The following is a 22,343-nucleotide window of genomic DNA, read 5'->3' as shown; positions in this document are numbered from 1 at the left end:
ACACAGTAACGGGCAGATGATCTGAGCTTGATACCAGTGCGTAAGAAGGTCAGTTGAATACCGGATAAATTTATGATGTCATATCCACTAAAAAGAAAATCTGTTGGGAGATGATTGAGGTTCAATGCTGAAGAAGTCGAGTTGGGCGGGTTTCCGGGCCGGAAAGGGAAGTAATATTTTAAAAATTATTAATATTTGTTTCGAAACCTGGGAGGTCACATGTGACATTCCGCTTTACCCCTTACCACTACTTTTACCACCTCGTCAGCTTCAAGTTTTGAGCTCGAGGCCATCTGCAAACGAAAAAATGGGATCCACAAGTACGAGGCGAGCGATGGTCGATGGTACGGTACTAGTCTCTGCGTGTTGTTTATCGCTGACATACGTATTAAACAGTGGCCATGTTCGTTGTAACTCAAGTACGTTTCCTTGGAGCTCACTAATGGAACATTGACTAAAGGCCTTTTTTCTAGGTAGCTTTATATTATACAATGAAGGTGTGAGCTTTATATCGCCTTTCTCGGAGACTTGTGGACTGACACGGGGTGTCAGTGGGTACTAGACGCATACGTACCTTCGAACAAGGAGACCAAAGTAAAGGGGAAGCAGATGGAGGTGCTGAAGAGATTGGGTCATGAAGAGCTTGTGCTGGATGAATATGAACGTACGTGGCGTGACTGCTACTCGGTTTTTGAGTTGACATATCTCGGAACGTACAGGAACTCTGGCGAACGAAATCATCCATCCAGATGATATCCCCGTTCGTTTCTCAGGCGCGTTTGGCAAGATTCTCCATTATCACGATCACTTATATTTCTCCAGATATCGGCGGACTAGAACCAATAATATCTTCCCTCCGCGAATCCGTCATATACCCTCTCATATATCCTGATTTATTCACGACTTCATCCTCACTGCTTGGTGCACCGAGAGGTGTGCTGCTATATGGGCCACCTGGTTGCGGAAAGACTATGCTGGCGAAAGCCATGGCTAAAGAAACCAAAGCCACCTTCATCAACATTTCCGCTTCAGTTCTGACGAACAAATGGTTCGGAGAATCGAACAAGCTCGTCGCGGGCTTGTTCGGACTTGCTCGAAAAACGCAACCGGCAATAATATTCATCGATGAAATTGATTCCTTTTTGAGGGAAAGGGCGTCGAATGATCACGAAGTAACAGCGATGATGAAAGCTGAGTTTATGACGTACATTCTTCTAACACTTATGTGCACGCTACACGGGCTAATGAAAATATTACAGCTTGTGGGATGGTCTAACATCTGGAACGGATCGCATTCTGGTGTTGGGTGCAACCAACCGGCCAAATGATATCGATCCTGCCTTCCTACGTCGTATGCCCAAGAAGTTCGCAGTGCCAAGGCCAGATAGGGAACAACGGCTAAATATACTCAAACTAGTGAGCAGACATGGGTTTTATCCTAATGTCGGGGACCTAATAGCAGCCTAGATGCTGAAAGATACGTCTTTGGCACCCGATTTTCCTTTGAGTCTTCTCGCCGAAAAAGCAGAAAATTTGTCGGGTTCAGACCTCAAGGAAGTATGTCGCAATGCGGCTATGATGCCTGTGAGGGAGTACTTGAAGGAGCATGCGGGCAAAGACGGGGATCTTGCGAAAGCCCAAATTGAGGTGAGCGTGGTATTGACGTCTGCGAGGCTAGTTCTAACCACTGTGACCTAGGGCTTCGATATCCGACCTCTCCAAATCGAGGATTTTTTCGATGGTGAGATGATCATAACGCAACCAGTTGATTAACGGTATGTGATGCATTGGGAGGATTTATTTATTACATAGAGTGTTAGGCGTTACTACATAATGAATAGATATCTGTGTATCTTGTACATGTATACATATCTTGTAATTCACTCTGCTCACGGGTCATGCATTTCCGTTCAGCTCATATCATACTCAATAAAGAGTGCATGCTATTATGATAAATACTCTGTCCATAATGCCCGGACGATATTGTACAGATGATCTGTGCTAGTATGAGGGTAAAAACAATAAACTGAGGAACACGATAAACTCGAAAAGCAGTAATGACAGTCATGATATACTTCGGAAAATTACTCGTGAAAGGTTAGATGGTATTATGTCCGAAACATGGAGGTCCAAGATCCGGCATGAAGGTGTAGGCTACGTGAGAGGTCAGGCAGTATATCCAGTATATCCATGTAGCGGACAAATTTTCGGAAAGGCGTTCAGGCAGCATTTATGGATAGCTCAATCGGACAATTGGCAGTCGTAACTTGAGTTGACGTTGAGCGCGATCCGATGAGACCTGCGATATCCATTTCTAAAATCAGCTTGAATTTGACCGCTACAGATGATTGCATTTGTCAGAGCTATAGTTCTTCATAGTTGGGAGCACTCACAGTCACGAACGCCAGATTGCGTAGCAGCAACGTTCCTGCAACCGTCGTACCAGTTGACCCCTTAAGAATAAGGTGAGCAGAACTGTGTAGGGAAGCCGAACCTCGCTTACAAGTTGCATCCGAATCGTTCGAGGCAACGTAGGAGAAATTCAAGGGGAGAAGAAATTCCGGGAAGGCCTTCGCAGGTACAGTCTTATGGCCCGTGCTGCCTGTCGCGATTTCCCTGCTTGTATCTAGGTCATAGACGTAGGCCTTGATGTTATTGAAGGTTAGAGGCAGAATATTGCTGCCGGTGTTGAGCTGTAGATCAGCGAATGCGGGGAAGGAGAAGTTGGCTGGCGACCGATTGAAGTAGGTAGGTACAGCATTTTTCCAGTCACCGGTAGCATTGGCAAGAGGGTTGTCGCTGTTAATCGAAACACTCGGCACCCGCGGTATCATGATAGCCAAGAGTATACCGACGCTGCGAAAAGGTGAGGGAAATAATGTGCATAAAGCAAATACGAAACGTACACGATTGCGGCACCAAAGAAGACAAATACAGTCATTCGCCTGGTGAACCACTTGCCACACACCCCACGTTCGCCTCGCTTCCATGCGACCCACTTTCCCTGACGACTCTCTTGCCTCTTTTCCCGCTGGCCAGCTTTGGTCATGTCTCGCAGTTCTGAACGCCCCCATTCAGGTCCTAGTGCAGGTACCGTCACCAGCTCAACAGGGCCTATCGTACTTCGACTATCTTCCTTCTGCTTTGGTGTCGATGGCGGTAGAGGTTGGTATCTGGAACGAGATTGATAAATGGACAAACGGAACAGTGGACCGTTGCTCACCCGTCATTATTTCCGACCAACGCAGAGCTATACCTGGGTCCTGCATTGTTGAAGTCGGCATAGATGTCAAAGCCCTCGTTGCCCTGCTCTTCATCCTGGCCACCCTTCAATGGCTCCTCCCTTCCAGCAAAGAAAAAGGAGTTGCGATTATATCCAGCACTTCCGTAGTTATCTAGATGCCGTGACCCACGGTCTGGATTGAAAAAAGAAGCATCATCTCGGGGAGTCCTCTGTGAGCCATAATTGTTGCCTGTAGGTGACGGATAGTCGACATTCAACGGATCTGCCGACCCTTTGTGACCATAGAACGAAGAGACGGTGGATTTTCTGTCGGGATCCATTGGAGCGTGTGGTCAGACGGAGAGCTCTCGCCAACTCAGCACTGCCACCCACATCAGTGATAGTCACGTCACGCGAGCGGTGAGAATTTTCGTCGGGAGGGCGTAATATACATTTTTGGATATCCCGCCTATCTCGACGATTATCCAAATCCAGTGTGGCCGGCCCGAGATACCCGTTCCAACATTTCCCAAGGCAACCATCGCATAGCGAATCTCTTCACCGTACCACGATGACCCGCAAGCCTTCTCTTCGACCCGCAGCGACAGCTTCAAGTAGTATCCGACGGCGATCAGGTGCATATCCGGAGAGAGAAGTGAGAAATTGTGATGCAAACGATGACAGAAGCATGTTGGCAGTTCGTCGTCGAGCTGTCTCCCCGCCTTTGCCGCCATTGCCAACAAATATGACACCACAATCTTCCCAGAATTTTTGTTCATCTCCTATGGATACTGTTCCCTTGACGCCTCGCTTGGAAGACGGTAGAATCCAGCGCGCCTCAACTACCCGCTCATCGCAGACATGCGTTGCTCGATTACCTTCGCCAAATTATACAGATGATAAACATTCTCAAGATTTAGGATACGTTTCTCCATCTCGGGCGTCCTCGTTTCGTTCGACACTATCTCGTGGCCTCAGCTTCATCTCTTTCCGTCCCCCAATAGCTCCTTCGTTCCTTTCATTACCCTTTTTCCGCCACTCGGATCCTGAAACGAATACACTATTCTCTGTCTCCAGTCATACGACAGCTTCTTCTATTGACTCAGGTCGAACACTGGTTCTCGGGATCGGAACAACCGACAAGCTCACACAAAAATGGCCTCGGCCACAGTCCCTGAGAGCGAAACGCGATACCGAGCCGCATGGTGCAACTGGCATCAAATTCTCCCATGAAGCTGTATCTGCCCTTTCGGAAGGACTGGGTCTGGGTGTGGATAAGGCGCGCCAGTGGCCCTGTTTCAAATGGTTCTTGCTGTTGTCGGAGATCACCATCTTTGTATACGGTGCTGTTGCCATGATTTTCGCTTTATCAATTTGGTTTCGAAGTGAGTCTTTCTGACCAATAGTGATTATCCATCTAACTCGTGTTAACAGCTTCGGACCACGCGGACGTGATGTATGTTGCAGACTACGACATTCTCATCTTAATAACGCTAGCGGCGTCTATACTACTTCTCACTGCCATGGTTGGACTAACAGGAACCTTGTTGAATTCTCGGCCGATCCTTGCTGTGTACAACTTGCTTCTTTGGCCAGCCCTCATCGCCATGCTTGCTGTCGGATACACTGGCTACAAGCGCTTCAGCTTCTCTCTCGATCGCAAACTCAACTTCTCTTGGAGTAAATATTACACGCCGTTGGGGCGTCTATTGATACAGAACTCTCTACGCTGCTGCGGATTCTACAGCCCTCTCCATGAAGCCACCCCTAGCCACAGATGCTATGCTAGGACGCCCCTTCCCGGGTGTAAAGGGAAGCTGTATCGCTTCGAACGCAAGAATCTAGGCACCATATGGGGCGCAACATTTGCCCTAGTCTTCTTACATCTGATCAATGTCGCGATAGCGCTTCTGTGCTCAAATCATGTTACGAGGACATTCGGGAAGGGTATAACGCCGAGGCAGTACCGATTGACTGCATTGGATGTACAGGACGATGCGCAGAAGTTTTCAAAAGTTGTAAGACCGGAAATGTCAAGAGTGGGTTCAAACGGGACATATAGAGAAGACAGGGAGCAAGTGTATATACATGAGTAGAAAGACACATCAACAAGTGGTAATGTATATTTAATATTAGAACAAGGCGATCTAGATCTTGAACTAGGGGACGTACTACACCATTGAATGGACAAAAAACAACAAATGATTGAAAGTGCTTGTTATGCTCGGTGATCGTGTTTATCCTGCATCTGAGCGACCTATTGTAAAATCTTCACTTTGGAGGTCCTATAAACCGGCGAATTGGTTGTCATCCAAGTTCCGTGTCACCCAACGATTTCGTACCGACCTTCTTCACTCAACGTTCCTGTCTGCAGGCCATTCTCGACATCAGGCACGAAAGCCAAGGCTGGGACCCAATATCCACACATTCCGTCCGGAATAGCGGCAGAAATAGAATTTGGTTCCCTTTCAGTGGTTTTGTCCATGAATTTTAAATGCATGACTGTCGGGTCTACCGTACATGCCGGTGGTGGTGGTGACCGAGCACGACGGTAAAGATAGATACATGCGACAAAAATGCATATCACGACCACGACAATAGCAACTAGGCAAAGAGAGGTTGAGCCGCGGGATTGAGAAGGAGCCAGGAATGAGCATACAGATCACAACGACTAAGATGATAGTCTCGTCGTCGTCGGAAAATTGCTCGCGTCTCGAGAGGAGGAATGGCATCATAGCTGGGTGTACTGCAAGTGAGTGGATAATACCTAGGGATTTGCGCGACACTCAAACCTGGGCTTTAAAGGAGGACGAACAATTCATACTGATCACACTGATTTGGCGCTGTATCGATCCGCTGTCCACGCCATCTAGTGACACACTGGAACGCTCTAAACACGTCAAATGACTCACAAGCCTTGAAATTTTAACACATCCAACAGCAAAGCTGTTTTCTTTACAGCTCGAAGCGGCTTTCCGTAAATGATGTTCGTGGGGATTCTTTATGGCAGCCATGATGTAGTAGTTCGGTTCATACAACCTTTTATGGTTCACTGAATGAGTCCAAGCTCGTAAGGAATATTATATGACGAGGATAACAATACATAATATGATTGCGTAGTTAATTGGATAGACGGACATAATTGCATCATAGAGGGCCACGCGTTTGAGACTTTGGACAATAGGCCCCGATATATCGCTGGTCTACAAGTCTTGGAGGAGCCAAGAAGCCTGAAAGAGTACGTCAACAGTTTTCACCAGACCAAGAGAAATCCATACCGTTCGAAGTTGGTATGGGATTATCTTCAAATGAACATTGTTTGTCGAGTTCCGGAGGTGTTCGAGTGATAGCAATGCTGCTTTGTGTTGCGCCATAATTTACGTTCAGACGGTGACCTAGCGTAGAATCTCTCGGTCAGGTGATGGCTCAACGGTATTCTGGGAAAAGTCCACCTTGCAACCGCTGACGTTCGTACAACTTCAATGTTATCCACCTATCCCAAAGCGCCAGGGCGTAAAAGACGAGTAGCAGACAAACGATGACGATGCCATCTAAGAGTGACGAAAATTAGAGCTAATATTCAAAGAAGCGGAAGACTGACATACAGTTCAATGTTATGGTCTGCGAGCCAATATCAAAACAAGGCTCCAGCTCCATGTCAGGTGTTTGTTGGTTTGCAGCAATGGGGGCCATAGTAGAGAGCAGGGTTGAGACCACTTGGGGCCACAGCAGTAACCGGGCTTTATGGTGTTCGTCAACGATGGATGATATAAGAGTACAGCATTTTCCGGAACGGGTATAGAACAACAAGCCACCGAACCCGTTTCGGCTGTGTGCCCCGCACAAAGAGATTTCAAGAATACGACAATCAATCCGAGTCGGTCGCTCATGTCATTGTAACGGTGGCCAGCATACTTGATACAGACCATCAAAAGCGGATGAAGCAGTGCTCCAGTCCTTCGGAGTAGATCAGAAGGAACCCAACACTCTCGAGACTCTTCAGCAGGTCCCGAGAACGTCATCTAGTGTAAGGTGGCAGCAAAGTGAAAGTGTCGTTAATTATGGCAAAAGTCCTATTTAAGCAACGAATGAACTCAAATTGTCGACTTACAAATATCCATCACGTGATACATATTCCGTTTGAACATGATTATCAAATTTTCCCGATTTGGTTCAAACTTGCTTTCCTCATCGGACCAAACGGCAGGACCGACTCAGAGAGAGTCATCGATGTCATCTACACAGCAGTAGAAAATAGAATTATACCGACTCACAAGCTATGCATTCGTTGGAACTGCTGAGGAACGCTAAGACTTAAATTGGACCCGTCAGTGCTATTCAAACTTATTCAATGGTTATCGGTTCAGGACCAACTAATCAAAAAATACAGGATTGTCCGTTGAATGTGCTCCTTCAAAGCTGCTCCCTTACATCAGTGACAGTTATTCACCTCGCTCATGATGTTTCCAAAGGCGGAGAACGCACTGCGAACGTAAATAGTATTCCCTGAAGCTCGAGTATTTGGCTTCTGTGACTTTCCAATGTGTTCTGATACTGGTCACGAGGATAGTCTTAGGAATCGCAAAGTTGAATTCTATGGTGCCTTCTAGTCAGAATTCAGTAACATGAATATTGATATTGGGAGGGAAAGAACCTTCCGAGTCGTAGGCAAGGCCTGTGGTAGTCGAGTAAGTCGGTGTCCATTTCCATATCTTGAACCCGGTGCCACAAATCCCGGCACTGACAGTCGGACGATGGATCTTGTATCGAGAAGAGATGGCTACCTTTGCTTCGTATGCAGTGAGTCTCGCAACAGCATAGCAGCTATGGTGTATTTCTAGATACCTTTCGGGATACGATGTTTGCACTGTGCAAGCAAGACTCGGTCATGCGGTTTGATGCCCGATTCGTCCGATCGAATGTCCGTAGAAAGTCTAGCTCAAGTTTGGTATCCAACTGTGTGTCGTGTTGAGAAAGGGGTAAAATCAAGAGAATATTCAAGAGAGCTTTGTTCACAAGTGTCGGATGTGGCGTCGGCACGCACCTATCTCGGGAAATGTCCGAATTCTAGCCGCGTGCAAACATCAAGTCGCAAGCTAAAGAAAATCATGATATTCGTTTACTAGTCATTATCAGACTTAATCTACTGAAGCCCGAACATTATTGAATATTCAGATGCGTCGGAAGAATTCGATGAGCAGCTCTTACCTATTCTACACCTCAATATCATTCATGGCTGCATCGTCACGACGCTGTGGTAATGGATGATTGTTCCATATCTGCACACTCGGATAATTGCTGATGGAAAATTGGTGACGGAAGCTCTATTTAAAATTTCAGAGTAGAATTGGAATTACTAATGGCTTTCTGAAGACCGACTTACAGAATAGGTGCTGCGAAAATACACAACAGGTTGAAATCTTGTTATAGCACGCTCAGGCAACTGCAGGGCCCCTGCATGTTCACCTCGTTCAGTAAGTGCTCGAGATCGTGGGGTTGTGAGGTCACGATGTCCGGTATGATTAAGCCTCCATGATCCAATCCACCTGGTCCACAATTCTGCATTCCCATAAGACGGCGAAGGAGAGGTTTCCAAGGCTAGATAACGGCATCAGTAAGACCCGATTATGTGTGAAGAACCTCACGTTGGCCTATTTCTGTACCTAACCTGTGTGGTCGCCTGACTTGGATCCAAAAAACGCCACGTTTGGAGAACACTTGAAAGGCATCACATTAATGGCGCAAAGTAACTCGACAGGGATGAAGGTCCCCACAGCGCACTTACCTATGATCATCAAAAAAACTAAAATAAACATCATAATGAGAAGAAAAGCAAGAACAAAAGGTGGCATGTGTCCCATGATATGTGAACGTTTGTTGTACAGTGCAAAATGTTATCCGTATCGCTAAATGTTGATACAAAGACGTTTGAAAAGCTGGCAGGGCATCGCAAAATCGTTCTTATACCGGTCCCATACGTTGACACTACAGGTGATGCATCATTCAATTCAGAAGTAACTTTCCGGAGGAGTCTACAACAGCAACTCATCAAGGTCAACAGCTGTGCGACATTGCAGTTCTGGAGGGCATCCAAGACAGCACTGTGATAAGTATAACTGGAAAAAAGATCAGCTTTTGAGACTTTGATCAACGAGTTAATTTTACAAAACAGCACTTTGAAAAGTTGTTGAATCCCGTCTTTCCGCAGCTCGGAGGCTGTGGATTAAGCGTTGTACGGAGGTTTCCTCTCAGCGATCCGAGACGATGGAACTGGAGGTGCCTGAGGTGCAGCCTTCTCTGAGAAGTATCGAAAATAAGTCCAACAATGCAAGCAAAATGACATAACATACAATACTTACCAAATCCCCGGGATTGCAGCCATATCTACCAATATAGATCACAGTGTGCGAGGGTTCGGCAAAAGTCCAAAGACAGGTTAAAGACAGGTGCTATCACTCGGACGCTTCGGGACAAGCGGCCCGGAGGCTCTTTCCCCGATTCTTTCCGAGATAAGGAGGAAACGACAGAGGGCCCTACATGGAGGATCCTCCTGCCAACTCGTCACATTAGGGGCTAAATTTGTCATGATTTTTACGCAAAATGCGCGTCATAGGCGGGCTCGTGAACGAAAATACTCCACTGATAAGATATAATGTGGGGGCCGTCTCACCAACTCTCTCACGGTGAGTCCGAGCCGCATACTTTCTGGGACATGTTTGTCAGCACGCTCAGTTTCAGCTTTTCACTGTCGTTGGCGTCCGCTCTCGCGTGCATAACTGTAGTCTTTTGACTTCAGAAGCACGTTTACTGCTAACATTGTCTCTATTATTGGAATTGGAAAGAATCGGGGACCTGGCGCTTGCGCCGCTACTGACATCGTATATTTTTGATGAATTACGGGCTTCATTAACTTGTCTGTGGTACATTTTGCAAAGGTCAAGGTCTTCCCGGCTGTAATCATGTGTTTCATTATTTATGAACAGGTCAAGGTCAGTTCCATGCTGAGTAGGGGGCGGTAAATACGTTATAACTGTACTAGGGCTTGGATGGTCGATGGAGCGGCGAACAGCATGCATACCAAACTTTCGTCAGCTAACTTGAAAAGTAGGTAGGGCACGGCCCAACCGGAAACGCTGAGCGTAGGTGCCAGGCTAAGGGCAGCCTGAAACCATCCCTTCCCAACTATACAATGCTATGTCCAATAGTATTATGTTCAAGAAACTGCGACTGGGGTAACCATCGGCTTAATACTCGAGTGCTGGGATAGTTACTAATGGAAAATTGATGGTATAAAACCTACGGGCGTGTGAGTCTCGTGGTCGACAACATGGAAAGGCAAGGCATACAGTGTAAGCATTTTGGAAGAAGACCACAACCGTGCCTCTTGTCATGCTAGCTTCAGGCGGCCGCAAGGGCCCTGCTAACCTGCGCTCACTAGCATCGGCAACAGTTCGGGGATCACGAGATCCCAGATTAAGCCGCTGCATGGCGTCGGACTGTTCGCGCACCCATCCTGCACCCGCACGGGAATACGGAGCAGGTAATACTGGGGTCAGATAATGACGTCAGCAAGGCCCAAATGTTCATAGACAGCGTCACTCTGACCCTCCGGCAAACGGGGCTGACTCCGGGAAAAGGCGCGACAAAACACTGAAAACACCATATCAATGACACGGAGAAGCGCGAAAACGGTGGGAATCCGAGCTATCGAGCAATATATTACTTACTCATGATCATCAAAGCAACTGAACCAAGTAACACGATGGAAATAACGGCAAGAACGAAAGGGGGTACTGCGCCAACCATTTCTTTGCCAGAAAAAAAAATAAGCCGTCAACAGAGGGCTGAACAAGCAAGGCTGCAAGAGCTTAGAGTCAGAGATCGGTCTAACTTATATATGAAGCTGCTGTTTTCTGCGGTGCAAAACTGCTGTAATTCCGTTATTGCTGAGTTCGGGTTTAGCTGAACTTGCAGCTTGGACGAGTCCCACAAGTACATTGCGTCAACAATAGTGTATTTGCGAAAATCGCGATACAGGGAGATGGCGAAGTCTGTCCAGTGCTCGGTGCTCTGGCTGGGGATGTCGTAGCAAGAATTATTTGAAGATTGCATAGTTAAGTATCATCCAGCGGTCATAGCCCGCCTTCGAAGCTGTAATTGAATAGCCCGAGTCTCAACAGCTGTACATATGGTCCCAGGCGCCAAAACGCATAGCCTCAAGAAATATGTACTTCAAGACGCTGTTCAGATCCAGTGCAGAGTTGTTTTTCGAACAGCCCATAGTCATTCCTGTGCGCAGAAGCTGTAAGGAAGTGTTGAAGGACGGATGATGAGATACCGGAGTTAGCTTCTGTAGTAGGCGCCGATCCCTGACGAAGAATGACACCTGACATCCTGATGGAGAACTATGCTTGCGCAGCCCCCAGCATAACATGAGATGATTTAGCATGATCGTGTAAGTTGTAAGTGCCGAAGGCTTTGACATGGAGATACTCACCAAGTTCCTATCGTTCAGCTAGAACGGAAGGCAAGAACGTTACGGATTCAATAGACCCATTGAAATTGAGGTAGGTTCGTTATGAGTCGTAACATACCTTGATAAAATCCCTTTTGAAACTCGTCGAAGCGGTGAACAACAACACCATTTACGGTTATCTATCAAGGAGGAATGAGAGGTTTCAGACGAAACCTGCAGACCTATAGTAAGACGAGTCAGCGAAATTGATATAGCCCCGTCATTCAAGACCGGGACCCTTCAAACCTCACTATATCGCTGTCAAAACGGATGAACCGAAAGGTGATGGGGCGTAACGGCAATCCAGAGGAAGCACGTATGACTGTTACCTGACACAGGTAATAGGAAGAACCAATACCGCTTTCTTGATCTGCAGGAGTAATTTGATGGCGCCCTCATCGAAAATAAGCGCCAATCGCTGGAGGAACGAGGTCTAAAAGGCCTAGACAAGGGCGTACTCATTCCAGGGACCAGAAAACCAGTTCTTAGGACGTTGAAAACTTTACAGAGTAGAAAAGAGAAGCGGAACAGACACGGATCACAATCTCCCTCATTACTCCCGTTGAAACAATCGGGTTTGGTGTTCCACCGCGGCGCCTAACAGAGTTCCAGATATGAAGGTGGGCTGATAAAGGGAAAGATACACCCACCAATACAGAAGACCCTTACACCAGGTGTGAATAATACCATAATTGGGTAGGACTGTAACAAAAATCAGAATGTGAAACTATGAAAACCATCTTTTACCGCTATCTGTAACCAAGACAGTATACCGTTAGCAGGTGATGTCCGAAGAGATATTGCTTTGGAGGACTCCATGTGGCCTTCACACGCACGATAGAATTGGCTAATGATTTTTAAGAATGACGAGTAGAAGCCATGTGTTAATATCAATGTATATTCAGGGTGTCGGCGCGTCAACGTCGATGAATCGGATCTTCTGTGATCGCAAATCGTCAGTTTTCAGCAGATGCGATAACGATGCTTGGAGAGTGGAGCTTCGGGCAGAAAGCATGAGGAGGAGTGTATTATATCTGAGAAAAATCACGAATTGAGCATCAAATTTAGAATGCGACGAAGAATATGCTAAGTAAGACGGTGGACCGTGGATGTCGTGAGAAAGAGATGATGATGATGGTGACCAGCCCCGAGCGGTGCCATAAGCGAAGAAAAGCTACCAAACCGCCAAAAGGGACAGGTTGTCTACGTCGGTCAGGATGAAGAGGAAGGATACGCAGACCCTTGCAACAAGAATGACACAGAAAGAGGAGCTATGTCTGGGGTTCACTTAGATTGACTTTTGAATAATAAAGCCGGGAACGTACATCTAGCAAAAAATTGGTTCGCCATCTCCAGCCACCCGCGGAAACGAGGGCAAAAAAAGAAGAGTAGAACGGTCACAAGAAGAACCGAGAGAACTGGACAGCACTGAGATGACACAGTCCAAGATACAAATTGGCAAGTTAACTGACCACATGTGAGTGCCACAAGTATTGATACATTGAGCGATAAGTGATTATCACTCTGGGGGACTTGAGATTGAGTAGTGTCGGACACGATGGGTACTATCATGGCGGGTGCTTGTGCTTAGCAGAGGACGCGTGTTGTTCCAACCGATAATATTTATCCTCGACAGTGCGGGTTACCCTGGCTCAGTTGGCGCCGGCGGTATTCGAAACATTATCGACAGCAATAGATCCAAAGGGAAATGGCAAGGAGAATACGCCCTCTGTCATCTTTGATGCCGAAATGAATCTCTTTAGGAACGGTGTTAATCATGGCACCGAATATTGTACCTTTCTCTTAAGGCAATTCGGCCTGGTGAACACCGTACTGGCCTACAGCTCGGGGGAAAAAGTTCTAAAATTAAGATCCCCGAAGGTGAGAAGGGACCGCTAATACCTTGCCAATATGCTTCATTACGCCTGGTTTGGAGGTTTGGATCATGGCGACGAGACGGAAAAACCATTGTAAGCGCGGGAAAGAAGACTCGCACGTAAAGAGTCGACAGAGGCTCAGAATTCAGTGGATGTGAAGATTTACTGGTTGAGCACCTATAGGCTATAGATGTCGGTTCGATGATCCGTCGAACATTTGTGATGGATATCGTGCGCACTCATACGGCGCAGAACAATCTGTAAAAGGTAAATAATTTTGATGCCGCACGCCATATACTTTTACGAGCGTACCGGCCGTTGATAGTCTTTGATCTTATACTAGTGGATGTCGACTTGCTGAGATGGTTGACGATTACGTGATGGCGTTGGCACCAGATTCGGGGACTCGGACCGATTTGTTACTGCGTCACATGGTCACGTGCAACCCTTTCATCATTCCATTCATGCAATACTGAACCGACAGACCGAAAGAGACCTGCGAGTACGCATTTTCTTGTAATATCACCATTTCTAATTGTTATTTCACGGCTGAGTACAGCATGGTTGCCTTGAACGATTCATCAAGTAAATTAGCGGTGCCATTGACCTTTTCCAATGGAAATGACGTTGGGAATCAAAGCGTCGCGTCACTTGCGGAAGGGGGTTCCAAGCCAACAGTGATTACATCTTGGGGTTTCTCGGATTCGTGTTCTGGCAGGGAACGATTTGCTATCGTTGGATGTCAGGATGGAACTTCGTTCGTCTTTCGCCCGTCGCTGGTGCCTTTCACTCCCTCGGTGTCCAAGTCGCACGATTCTACCCACTCTTCTAGGCCATCAAGCCCTCTACGTGTCTCCCGGGGCTCTCGAGCTACATCCCGCTCGACCTCACCCACGAGCAACAACTTGATACTTCCACCTTTCAACGTCGCTCCGCGATCTAGGATTGTATCTGGCATCACCACGGAGCAGGTCGAAGCGCCAAAGAACTATGTCGATTTTGAAGACGAGCCCGATAAACTTAAAGACATGCTAAAGGGACATAGATTAAAGGATAGACGAAACTCGTCGGAACTTCGAGATCCTACGTCTAATCTGAGGCATGCTCCTACATCCTCTCCAGAGATGGCCTTTTCTCCTACTAGACAGAGGAAAGAAAAGCCACGTTCACTCCTTTCTGCCACCACCTCTCCAGGATTCACTCCCAAATCTATTTCGGCCCCGGCCTCACCGAGAGGCCAGCCTTTGATCGAACATGATTCCAAGCTTGACTTCTCGCACTGTATCATACCTCCTCAATTCATACAAGGGCACGCTGTAGCATCACTTCGCCCTTTAAACGAGACCCATTACGTGGTCTTGCGAGAAAATGGGTAAGACCTGGTAACAGTTACATGAGACTGGTCCTAACTTCTGGTTTTCTAGTGATGTGTCCGTAATGTCATGTAGGGATGGTAAATGTCTGGCGTCAGTCCATGCCGACGACGTATCACTTGAACCGCCTGAGGGCGTAAAAGACCGAGCTGCTGCCAATGAGGTTTGGAGATGGAGAGGACTTGAGATAATCAGCATCGGAGAGGCATGCCTCCAATTTGCTTCTTCATGACAAGTATATTTATTTACGCATAACAGCAGTCTCTGCTGGTACTGGTATCTGCATTTCTTGACGCCAACTCCTCGTCTCTGCCGTCGGCAGATATAGATGGCGGCGACAGCTTCTCTCAAGAATCCCGTATAATGGTATTCCAATACCATCCTGGTGATGTCATTGGCGCCATCGAAGCTTCTCTAGAGAAAGTGGGCGAATGGCATATCGATGGTTATCACACTACCGTTGGGATTTATGCTGATTCAGACAGTAAGTGGTGATAAGCAGTGGAACATTAGATCTCATCAGGAAACGAATAACAGATTCCACAACTTTCCATTATGTTTCAGGAGACAATCATCTGTTACTGTGTAATTTACGTTTGACGGCCCATCCTCTGGTTCAGCCCTTCAAATTGCCAACACAAGAAGTAACCTCGTTACCGAATCCGTTCAAGGCTATGACAACACGGCCTGCAGATACGCATTCCACGCAGCCTGTACACAAGTGGAATCCTGGTAGAATCTCGTTAGGTCCGATAATTGATGCTGGCCAGTTAGAGGTTCCAGATTCATTATCTGGCATGCGCACACGATCATGCGATGGTGCTTTGCGCGGACTCTGTTGGTCTGAAACACATATTGCAGTTTGTATCGCCGCTCATCTGATGAACTCATCGTATCCTAACATAAAGGCAGGCTTTCGATTATTGTGGTGGCACACTGCAGAATTTGTTTGTGCAGCCGATGGAGGATGTAAACGATATTCAATGGATTGATGATTCAACATACGCTATCGTTAGTGAAGTATGTATTCTTCTGGTTCTGTTCTTGGTGCGGAACCTAATGGTTGATTCAAGGGGCGCGTTGAGTATCACACTTTCAGGTTCGTCGATGCGAATAACGATGATGTTGGAAGGACAAACCACGGAAACACGATCTATATTCAGTTAGTTCTCTCTCTCCCGCTAGTACGCGGCTATCTGATGGTTCCTTCAGGCCAAGATTTTTGTACGCCATCGACACTGCACCACATGAAACACTTCACGTTATTTCCTCGCGAGAACTTCTCGTATTAACTACTGCACGAACCGGCGGGAAATGCCAGCTCATTCACGTTACCTACGATGATACATCGTCTCCGAGCCAGCGTGCACGAACTCTGTGGAGACCCCCGAAGACCAGGTCCGATTCTACAGCATCGCATACCGCAATAACATCCATCTTACCTCTACAGTTGGATGTGGCGATTACGGGACATAGTAAGTTTAACTTGTCTGGTTATATGGAAGAACTATAATCCTTATTTAGGTGACGGACACTTGCGGCAGACGTCCTTTTCTCAACTGTGTCAAGCAGCGCCTACATCCTCCATCAAGCAAAAAAAATCGGACGTGCCTCTCGGTGGATATATCATGGCCTTGCATGTGGTTCAAAATGGCAGGACCAAGGAGCGTTACGTTGTCGGTGGAGGGGATGATGGATCGATCGCATTTTGGACTTCTGAGTATGTTAGTTATCTTTTTTTCATGGGTATATCTGATCAATGTTTCTATCATTAGCACTCTCAAACTTTGCGCCCGCTGGATCGTTTTCACCGAGCCTCTCGTACGAGTCCATCAGTTTCATAAGATGACAACTGGTCCTCTTCGCGGATGCGTTCTATGTGTGTCTCAAGATGGCACAATAGCCGTTGTTGTAGTAGATGGCTTCCAGTTGTAAGCCGTACCCTATCCCGAGAGTTGCGTCCTAATGTCACACTAGCTTGCACCTGATCCCTGGATCCGCCTTTCCCACAGTCAGAATATGCTTGCGAGAAGACGAGCTTCTGATTATCTATGCAGACCGACGTGCTCGTATATGGGACGCCAAGACGAAGGAATTCAGGAGATCCTTGGGCCTGGATAAGGCAGAGGAACTCATCAGCAAAGAAGGATGGCTCGAATTGTAGGGTCAGGTCTATTTGTGTTGCATTCTCACCCAATTCTTTGCAGAACCTCTGATAGCCAAGATTGCATTCCAGATACCGTCTTGAAGAGGCTGCCTGGACAGGCGCCGCCTGCAGGTATGCTACCGTTCTTCCGGTCATCCTTTCTTTTACTGAATTTAATAGTAACGACGCTCTCTTTGGATCTTGAACGATTCATAACCTATTCAACAACGGTTATAAAGACCATCAGTACGAATCTCTCCCAAACGCAAGCGATTTTCTCAACTCGCCACCGGCTTCTGTCTCTCCTCTCGGTCCTCTTAACTCCGGGATTAAATAAGGACACGGATGAAATATGCCGAGACCATTTGGCTATTGGAACGTCATTAGCGCACCCCGGATTCTCAAGGTCAGTGCTGGTCCGATTTTATCTTCGAATTGTATTTCTGATCCACTGTAGTCATGGCTTCACAAGTATCTATCGATTCAGCCACCCAAGCGACCCATGGTGCATATCGGGCGAGGTTTCTGCTGCACGCGCACTATCCATAACTGTCACTCTCCGTGCTCTTGGGCTCTTCGAAGGTATTGTTCCCGTGTGATCTACATGAAATTTCTGTGACCAGATATTTCTTTATAGAGCTGACAGATTTTGCGGACGCCGTTATCGCATTCTATGCTACATCCTTACCTCTCATAATTGGTCCCAATTACAAGGCCCCCAGTCTTCCATATCTCGCCAGGCAATGGTTCGATACGTCCCGTAGGTGACATCACCTGCCTTGATCCCGCAGCTATTGAAATACATCTACAGACGAGGTCCGGCAAAGCTCTCGGCTGCTATTCGACGCAGCTGTTGCACGCTTATCCGATGAAGAGGCTAATGCCGTCGCAGAACAATGGCAGCATCATCGTAGGTTTTTACAATGCTTGATCGATTATGGTCTTCTGATGTTCGAGGAAAGTCCCGTGTCTCCAGCCGACCGCTGATAGGGAATCCACTCAGGCGGCTCTTTCGCTTTTCATTTGCGGATATCTTGCTGCAGAGAAATATAGTTTGTTCGCATCAAGGTGTGGAGCTACTGCTACATGCTGTCGGCATCATTTAATTCACCCTGTTTCCAGCGTTTTGACGGACATATCGAAGTCTATAACCTTATATCTCCAAGACGAGCAGTCTATCTTCCGGGTACTTGCTATTGATCTGTGCTCCCGCGGTTTCCATGTCTGGCAACATTATATCGACGCAATGGAAATTCTCAGGGCCCTCTTTGTCTTGGCCACCACTTCGCGGAAGGAAGCCATATCGGCTCAAAACACAGGTGCCCAGGCAAGGTTAGCCGTACTGCATATTGCCGCCTCCAACACGCCTTTGTTTATGACAACACTGGGGCTTGACATTCTCAGTCCAGCCAATGTGGAATACCGAAAGTCGATCATGCAGATCGTTGCTTTTCTGATACGAAAGGTTCGCGGGATTACATGACTGTCTGGACCCACATTTCTGACAAGCAAGCAGCGGCCCATGGTGCTTTACCCAAACCTGCCAAAATTGATGGAAGCTGTCGTGAAGTCGTTGGACCCCAATTCAACATCTCATAGAGATGCCATTTTGGATACTGCGACTGAGATTATCGGACACGTTGTGAAGACGTAGGCGCTATATTAAGTTCCGGGTGAGGATGTGGGTCTGACTTACTTTCTAGGTATCCTTGTATCGATTTTCACATGTCGACTCAGCGCTTAGCTGTCGGCACGAGTGAGGGCGCGATTGTCATGTACGATCTGAAGACAGCTATTCGGCTGTACGTGCTCGAGGGGCATAAGAAGGGTATCACGGCATGTAGTTTCTCCCCCGATGGACGTCGCCTGGTTACAATGTCTCTTGAGGAAAGCGTGGTGCTGGTGTGGAAAGTCGGATCTAGTTTTTCGAGCTTTTTCAATCCTGGTGCACCGCCGCGCCAGGGACATGCAGGTTCTGAGCCTTTCAAAACCCTTTCGTTCAATGTTGGGGAAGAAGGTATGTCAGGTGGTGCTGCGGCTTAGTGTGGGTGCTTATCTTTTTCTGTTCCTTAGCGAAAATGACTCCCTCGGAGAGCCTTACCCTAGTTCGTTTTGAGTGGAGTGCGGAAAGAAGCACAAAGCTAAAAATTCGTGATAGTGTACTTACTTTCAGTACCTGATGCAACGGGCTCAGTTGTGGAATTCATTTTTATGGTGGTGGTGGTGATGGTGTTACCGGCGCCAGGTCCCAATAAGTAACGGCTGGGTCCACAGCCCTGACATGGCGAACCATGCACTGTGGCTGCGAAGGCTCATACCGTTGTAATCACACTGTTGAGTGCGTCTTGCGGAGTAGAGACTCTTCGCAGGGTACACAATTGAATGAAAAGTGATGGGGATGAGACAGAACATAGAGAACAAAGCACAATCGAGCACGGAGAAGCAGTTAGCATTGGCGCGTACCTTGAAAATCCGGTGCAGTGTATGACTCCTTTAAGAATTACCATCCAAAAAGAGGAGCATTATGAAATGGCTCATGAGACTTGTGTGTCAGTAGTGACGGTGAAAGGAAGGAAGGAAGGAAGTAGATTCTATTAGTCGTCGGTGCTCCTGAACAGAAACGTAACGACATCCGTACTATAGCAAACCATCTAAGAAAGAACATGTGAACAAATGTGAAATACGTAACGGGAGAGTGAGACATGGTGCACGGACCATGGGGTGTATGGAAAGTTACAGGTCAGCAGCAATGAGAACATATCCAGCACAATGGGAGCGTACGGATCATCCACCAAGAAATAAAGAACCACAGACTATAGGAACGAAACGCAAGCATCAGGTGAGCACAACAAACGGGGTCCGCTATTTCGCAGAACAGCATGCCTGCGAGCCTTAGCCTATGAAAACAATGAAACGGGAACCAAGAACAACGAAACATGCAAGCTCCTTCGAAAAAGAGACTGCCGCGAATGAAACACCGTGTACCACCAGACTGGTGAGATCCTTCGCAAAGGAGACCACCAGCGGACATAACAACCGAGTACCACTGCATAAGTGAGCTCCTTCGTAAAGGACACCACCAGCAGAAGTAGCCGCTGAGTACCACTGCACAGGTGAGATCTTTCACCAAGGAGACCACCTGTGGACGTAACCATCGAGTACCACGAAACTGGTGAGCTCCTTCACAAAGGAGACCACCAGTGGACGACGGGATATGAGATCAACGATAGGCGTCAGGCTAGATTTGGGGGGCAGCAACTTGGACAAGGGACAGGGAATTGACAGCAAAACAGAGGATTACGATGCGCAAAAGAGCGCAGGGTCAGATCCATACCCCCAAAAAGACGTCTTATTCAACACCAGAGGGGGGGAGAATCGAGGAGCAGCTCCCGTATCTCGAGGGGACATTGATTCTTTCCCAAGATTAACTCGTTCTGGTGACCTTGATCTAGGAAGGACGCGAGAAGGATGTGAAGATAGCCAAAGCGTACAATACACTTGTTTGATCGGATGCGGCTGTACGACACGCACGGTGTTAGCAAAACATCCCTGTGGGCCGTTAACGACCTCGGCAGGCATGCAAATGTCGTGAATTCAAGGAGAACCGACGATTGTAGACGAAGGAGATAGAGAATAAGAACAAATAGTGAAAGGGATGGTACCATGCCAGCCAAGTCAATAGGCGGAAGGAACACGGAATAGATTAAAAATACTAGTGATGAAAATGTGACCAAGTCAAAAATCCGGCCGCGATGCGTCATACAAGGCCGATCGGAATTTTTAGCTTCCTCTTCCACTAACCTCCATTCGCATTGTTTACCGATACTTGGGAGCTGCTTCGACTGGCTCAGCTGACCATTTCTGAACCATAATGCTCCGTGGATTGGCTCTGGACTTGCTCAGCGTTTCCTTACGGAGACCATCCTACCTCAAGGCCTGTCCAAGGCGAGATACTTTTGCTGCAACCTGGACTACCCGTGGGTTTCACCGGTCAATACGTTAGTTATTTTTGTGTATTGAGTGCTCGTTTTACTAACAGGTAAAGATAGCGGCCAGACACGGAGGAATTGATAGACCAAAACCCGGAACGGGGTGCGTCCGAGTCACTTTTTTGCTTTGACTTTCAGATGCGCTCATAGCCTGCAGTGTCCTTATCGACTTTAAAGATTCTAAAGGGACGTTAATCAAAACTGTTGAGGCTAATGAAGGGGACGACATCCTCTCTATCGCGCATGAGTACGATATTGACCTGGAAGGCGCGTGCGAGGGCTCAATAGCGTGCTCGACGTGTCATGTCATACTAGAGCAGGAGGTGTTCGACCAGCTGGAAGAACCGGGGGATGACGAAAATGATATGCTGGATATGGCGTTTGGCTTGACGGAGACGAGTCGGCTGGGATGCCAGGTGAAGGTGACAAAGGATATACAGGATGGGAGGTGGGAGGTTAGGCTCCCTGCGGCGACGAGGAATATGTTTGTTGACGGTGTGTCTTTTTGTTGTTCTTCTTTTTGGCTTGTTTTGGTGACTGACGGATGGGATAGGGAAAAAAGCATCACATTGATACATTGCTACTCTACCAGTCCGATGTAATAGTAATTGATATTAGGGCTATGTCAAGCTCTCAGATGCCAGCTCCACTTTTCGCTGTCATTGTCGAATCCGTTTTCTCTTGGAGCATGGATTTGCAGAAGTTCCAAGTCCGGAAGATGGGACCAGGGCTCAAAGCGTTCGGTGGTCCCTGTGCAAGTAAAGCGTTGAGCCTGTACGGGAACTCATCAAGCATTGGAGAGAGGAAAGATTTTATTCACAACGTCTTGCGATCTAAATGCAGCATACTGATATGCATAGTTGTGATTCCCGCTTGCGGTCGTCGACCTGACCTAGCTTCGACGTAGTTTTCCACCGAACATTCCCAGTTCTGGATCACGAGCTGTCAGTGGGAGTTTGACCAGAGACCAAAAGTCACTGTTCTTCTCGTTGCGTCAGGCCGAGATCCTTTATAAGGACATTCATGTCCGACCAGATGGCCTACAGCGCTAGCAGCTGGTATAGATGAGCTCCGTCAGAGCATCAGCCTCATCCTTGGTCCAAATGATAGTCTCGTTGACCAAGCATTTTGTTGCGTCCAATGGATTCAAATGAACAGTACGTCGTGGATATTAGGAATCGGAGTGCATCAAAATGTCGCCCAAGAACCATTACGATATT

General features: G+C 47.3%; 10 protein-coding genes across 10 annotated transcripts; 4 read left to right on the top strand and 6 right to left on the bottom strand.

The window, feature by feature from the left end:
• Positions 1-219: 219 nt before the first annotated feature.
• On the top strand, positions 220-1,931 carry EV420DRAFT_1332444 (P-loop containing nucleoside triphosphate hydrolase protein). Its single transcript, XM_060468824.1, has 9 exons — positions 220-344; positions 397-419; positions 474-497; positions 553-664; positions 720-773; positions 823-1,204; positions 1,260-1,416; positions 1,468-1,647; positions 1,699-1,931. Exons 1-9 carry the CDS (start codon positions 308-310, stop codon positions 1,771-1,773), a joined length of 1,044 nt encoding a protein of 347 aa, XP_060332116.1. The 5' UTR covers positions 220-307; the 3' UTR covers positions 1,774-1,931.
• Positions 1,932-1,933: 2 nt separating this feature from the next.
• Positions 1,934-3,595, bottom strand: EV420DRAFT_1534328 (uncharacterized protein). Its single transcript, XM_060472794.1, has 5 exons — positions 3,224-3,595; positions 2,907-3,173; positions 2,504-2,856; positions 2,394-2,453; positions 1,934-2,338 (listed from the first exon to the last, which is right to left on the bottom strand). The coding sequence occupies exons 1-5, from the start codon at positions 3,562-3,564 to the stop codon at positions 2,220-2,222; spliced, it is 1,140 nt and encodes a 379-aa protein (XP_060332115.1). The 5' UTR covers positions 3,565-3,595; the 3' UTR covers positions 1,934-2,219.
• A 412-nt stretch (positions 3,596-4,007) lies between these two features.
• Positions 4,008-5,319, top strand: EV420DRAFT_1268377 (tetraspanin Tsp2 family; the record flags this gene model as incomplete). Its single annotated transcript, XM_060467445.1, has 2 exons — positions 4,008-4,608; positions 4,658-5,319. The coding sequence occupies 2 exons, from the start codon at positions 4,008-4,010 to the stop codon at positions 5,317-5,319; spliced, it is 1,263 nt and encodes a 420-aa protein (XP_060332114.1).
• A 227-nt stretch (positions 5,320-5,546) lies between these two features.
• Positions 5,547-5,955, bottom strand: EV420DRAFT_1641332 (uncharacterized protein; the record flags this gene model as incomplete). Its single annotated transcript, XM_060477222.1, has 2 exons — positions 5,547-5,827; positions 5,883-5,955. 2 exons carry the CDS (start codon positions 5,953-5,955, stop codon positions 5,547-5,549), a joined length of 354 nt encoding a protein of 117 aa, XP_060332113.1.
• A 415-nt stretch (positions 5,956-6,370) lies between these two features.
• On the bottom strand, positions 6,371-6,916 carry EV420DRAFT_1641331 (uncharacterized protein; the record flags this gene model as incomplete). The annotated part of the gene is made up of 4 exons (XM_060477221.1): positions 6,371-6,453; positions 6,502-6,618; positions 6,676-6,774; positions 6,829-6,916. 4 exons carry the CDS (start codon positions 6,914-6,916, stop codon positions 6,371-6,373), a joined length of 387 nt encoding a protein of 128 aa, XP_060332112.1.
• A 521-nt stretch (positions 6,917-7,437) lies between these two features.
• EV420DRAFT_1478528 (uncharacterized protein) lies at positions 7,438-9,084 on the bottom strand (the record flags this gene model as incomplete). The annotated part of the gene is made up of 9 exons (XM_060469506.1): positions 7,438-7,460; positions 7,498-7,536; positions 7,709-7,777; positions 7,878-8,047; positions 8,268-8,290; positions 8,443-8,547; positions 8,607-8,616; positions 8,770-8,821; positions 9,009-9,084. The coding sequence occupies 9 exons, from the start codon at positions 9,082-9,084 to the stop codon at positions 7,438-7,440; spliced, it is 567 nt and encodes a 188-aa protein (XP_060332111.1).
• Positions 9,085-9,446: 362 nt separating this feature from the next.
• On the bottom strand, positions 9,447-11,029 carry EV420DRAFT_1478527 (uncharacterized protein; the record flags this gene model as incomplete). The annotated part of the gene is made up of 6 exons (XM_060469505.1): positions 9,447-9,520; positions 9,583-9,607; positions 10,099-10,224; positions 10,302-10,405; positions 10,659-10,769; positions 10,951-11,029. 6 exons carry the CDS (start codon positions 11,027-11,029, stop codon positions 9,447-9,449), a joined length of 519 nt encoding a protein of 172 aa, XP_060332110.1.
• A 3,039-nt stretch (positions 11,030-14,068) lies between these two features.
• EV420DRAFT_1534284 (uncharacterized protein) lies at positions 14,069-19,519 on the top strand. Its single transcript, XM_060472793.1, is given in 23 exon segments — positions 14,069-14,113; positions 14,175-14,987; positions 15,040-15,193; positions 15,247-15,472; positions 15,526-15,848; positions 15,901-16,008; positions 16,062-16,150; positions 16,201-16,463; positions 16,513-16,708; positions 16,764-16,919; positions 16,966-17,148; positions 17,196-17,266; positions 17,315-17,540; positions 17,592-17,716; positions 17,772-17,894; positions 17,946-18,044; positions 18,097-18,202; positions 18,257-18,599; positions 18,651-18,784; positions 18,838-19,151; positions 19,208-19,349; positions 19,362-19,467; positions 19,483-19,519. 20 exon segments carry the CDS (start codon positions 14,176-14,178, stop codon positions 19,312-19,314), a joined length of 4,158 nt encoding a protein of 1,385 aa, XP_060332109.1. The 5' UTR covers positions 14,069-14,113; position 14,175; the 3' UTR covers positions 19,315-19,349; positions 19,362-19,467; positions 19,483-19,519.
• A 936-nt stretch (positions 19,520-20,455) lies between these two features.
• EV420DRAFT_1534269 (uncharacterized protein) lies at positions 20,456-20,810 on the bottom strand. Its single transcript, XM_060472792.1, has one exon. The coding sequence runs from the start codon at positions 20,797-20,799 to the stop codon at positions 20,488-20,490; it is 312 nt and encodes a 103-aa protein (XP_060332108.1). The 5' UTR covers positions 20,800-20,810; the 3' UTR covers positions 20,456-20,487.
• Positions 20,811-21,005: 195 nt separating this feature from the next.
• On the top strand, positions 21,006-21,696 carry EV420DRAFT_1641329 (2Fe-2S ferredoxin-type domain-containing protein; the record flags this gene model as incomplete). The annotated part of the gene is made up of 4 exons (XM_060477220.1): positions 21,006-21,132; positions 21,184-21,226; positions 21,281-21,618; positions 21,677-21,696. The coding sequence occupies 4 exons, from the start codon at positions 21,006-21,008 to the stop codon at positions 21,694-21,696; spliced, it is 528 nt and encodes a 175-aa protein (XP_060332107.1).
• Between the last annotated feature and the right edge of the window lie 647 nt (positions 21,697-22,343).

The sequence above is a fragment of the Desarmillaria tabescens genome (genome assembly GCF_030435595.1).
Source record: "Desarmillaria tabescens strain CCBAS 213 chromosome Unknown EV420scaffold_13, whole genome shotgun sequence".
NCBI lineage: Eukaryota > Fungi > Basidiomycota > Agaricomycetes > Agaricales > Physalacriaceae > Desarmillaria > Desarmillaria tabescens.
This window is presented reverse-complemented; position numbering and strand designations above follow the sequence as displayed.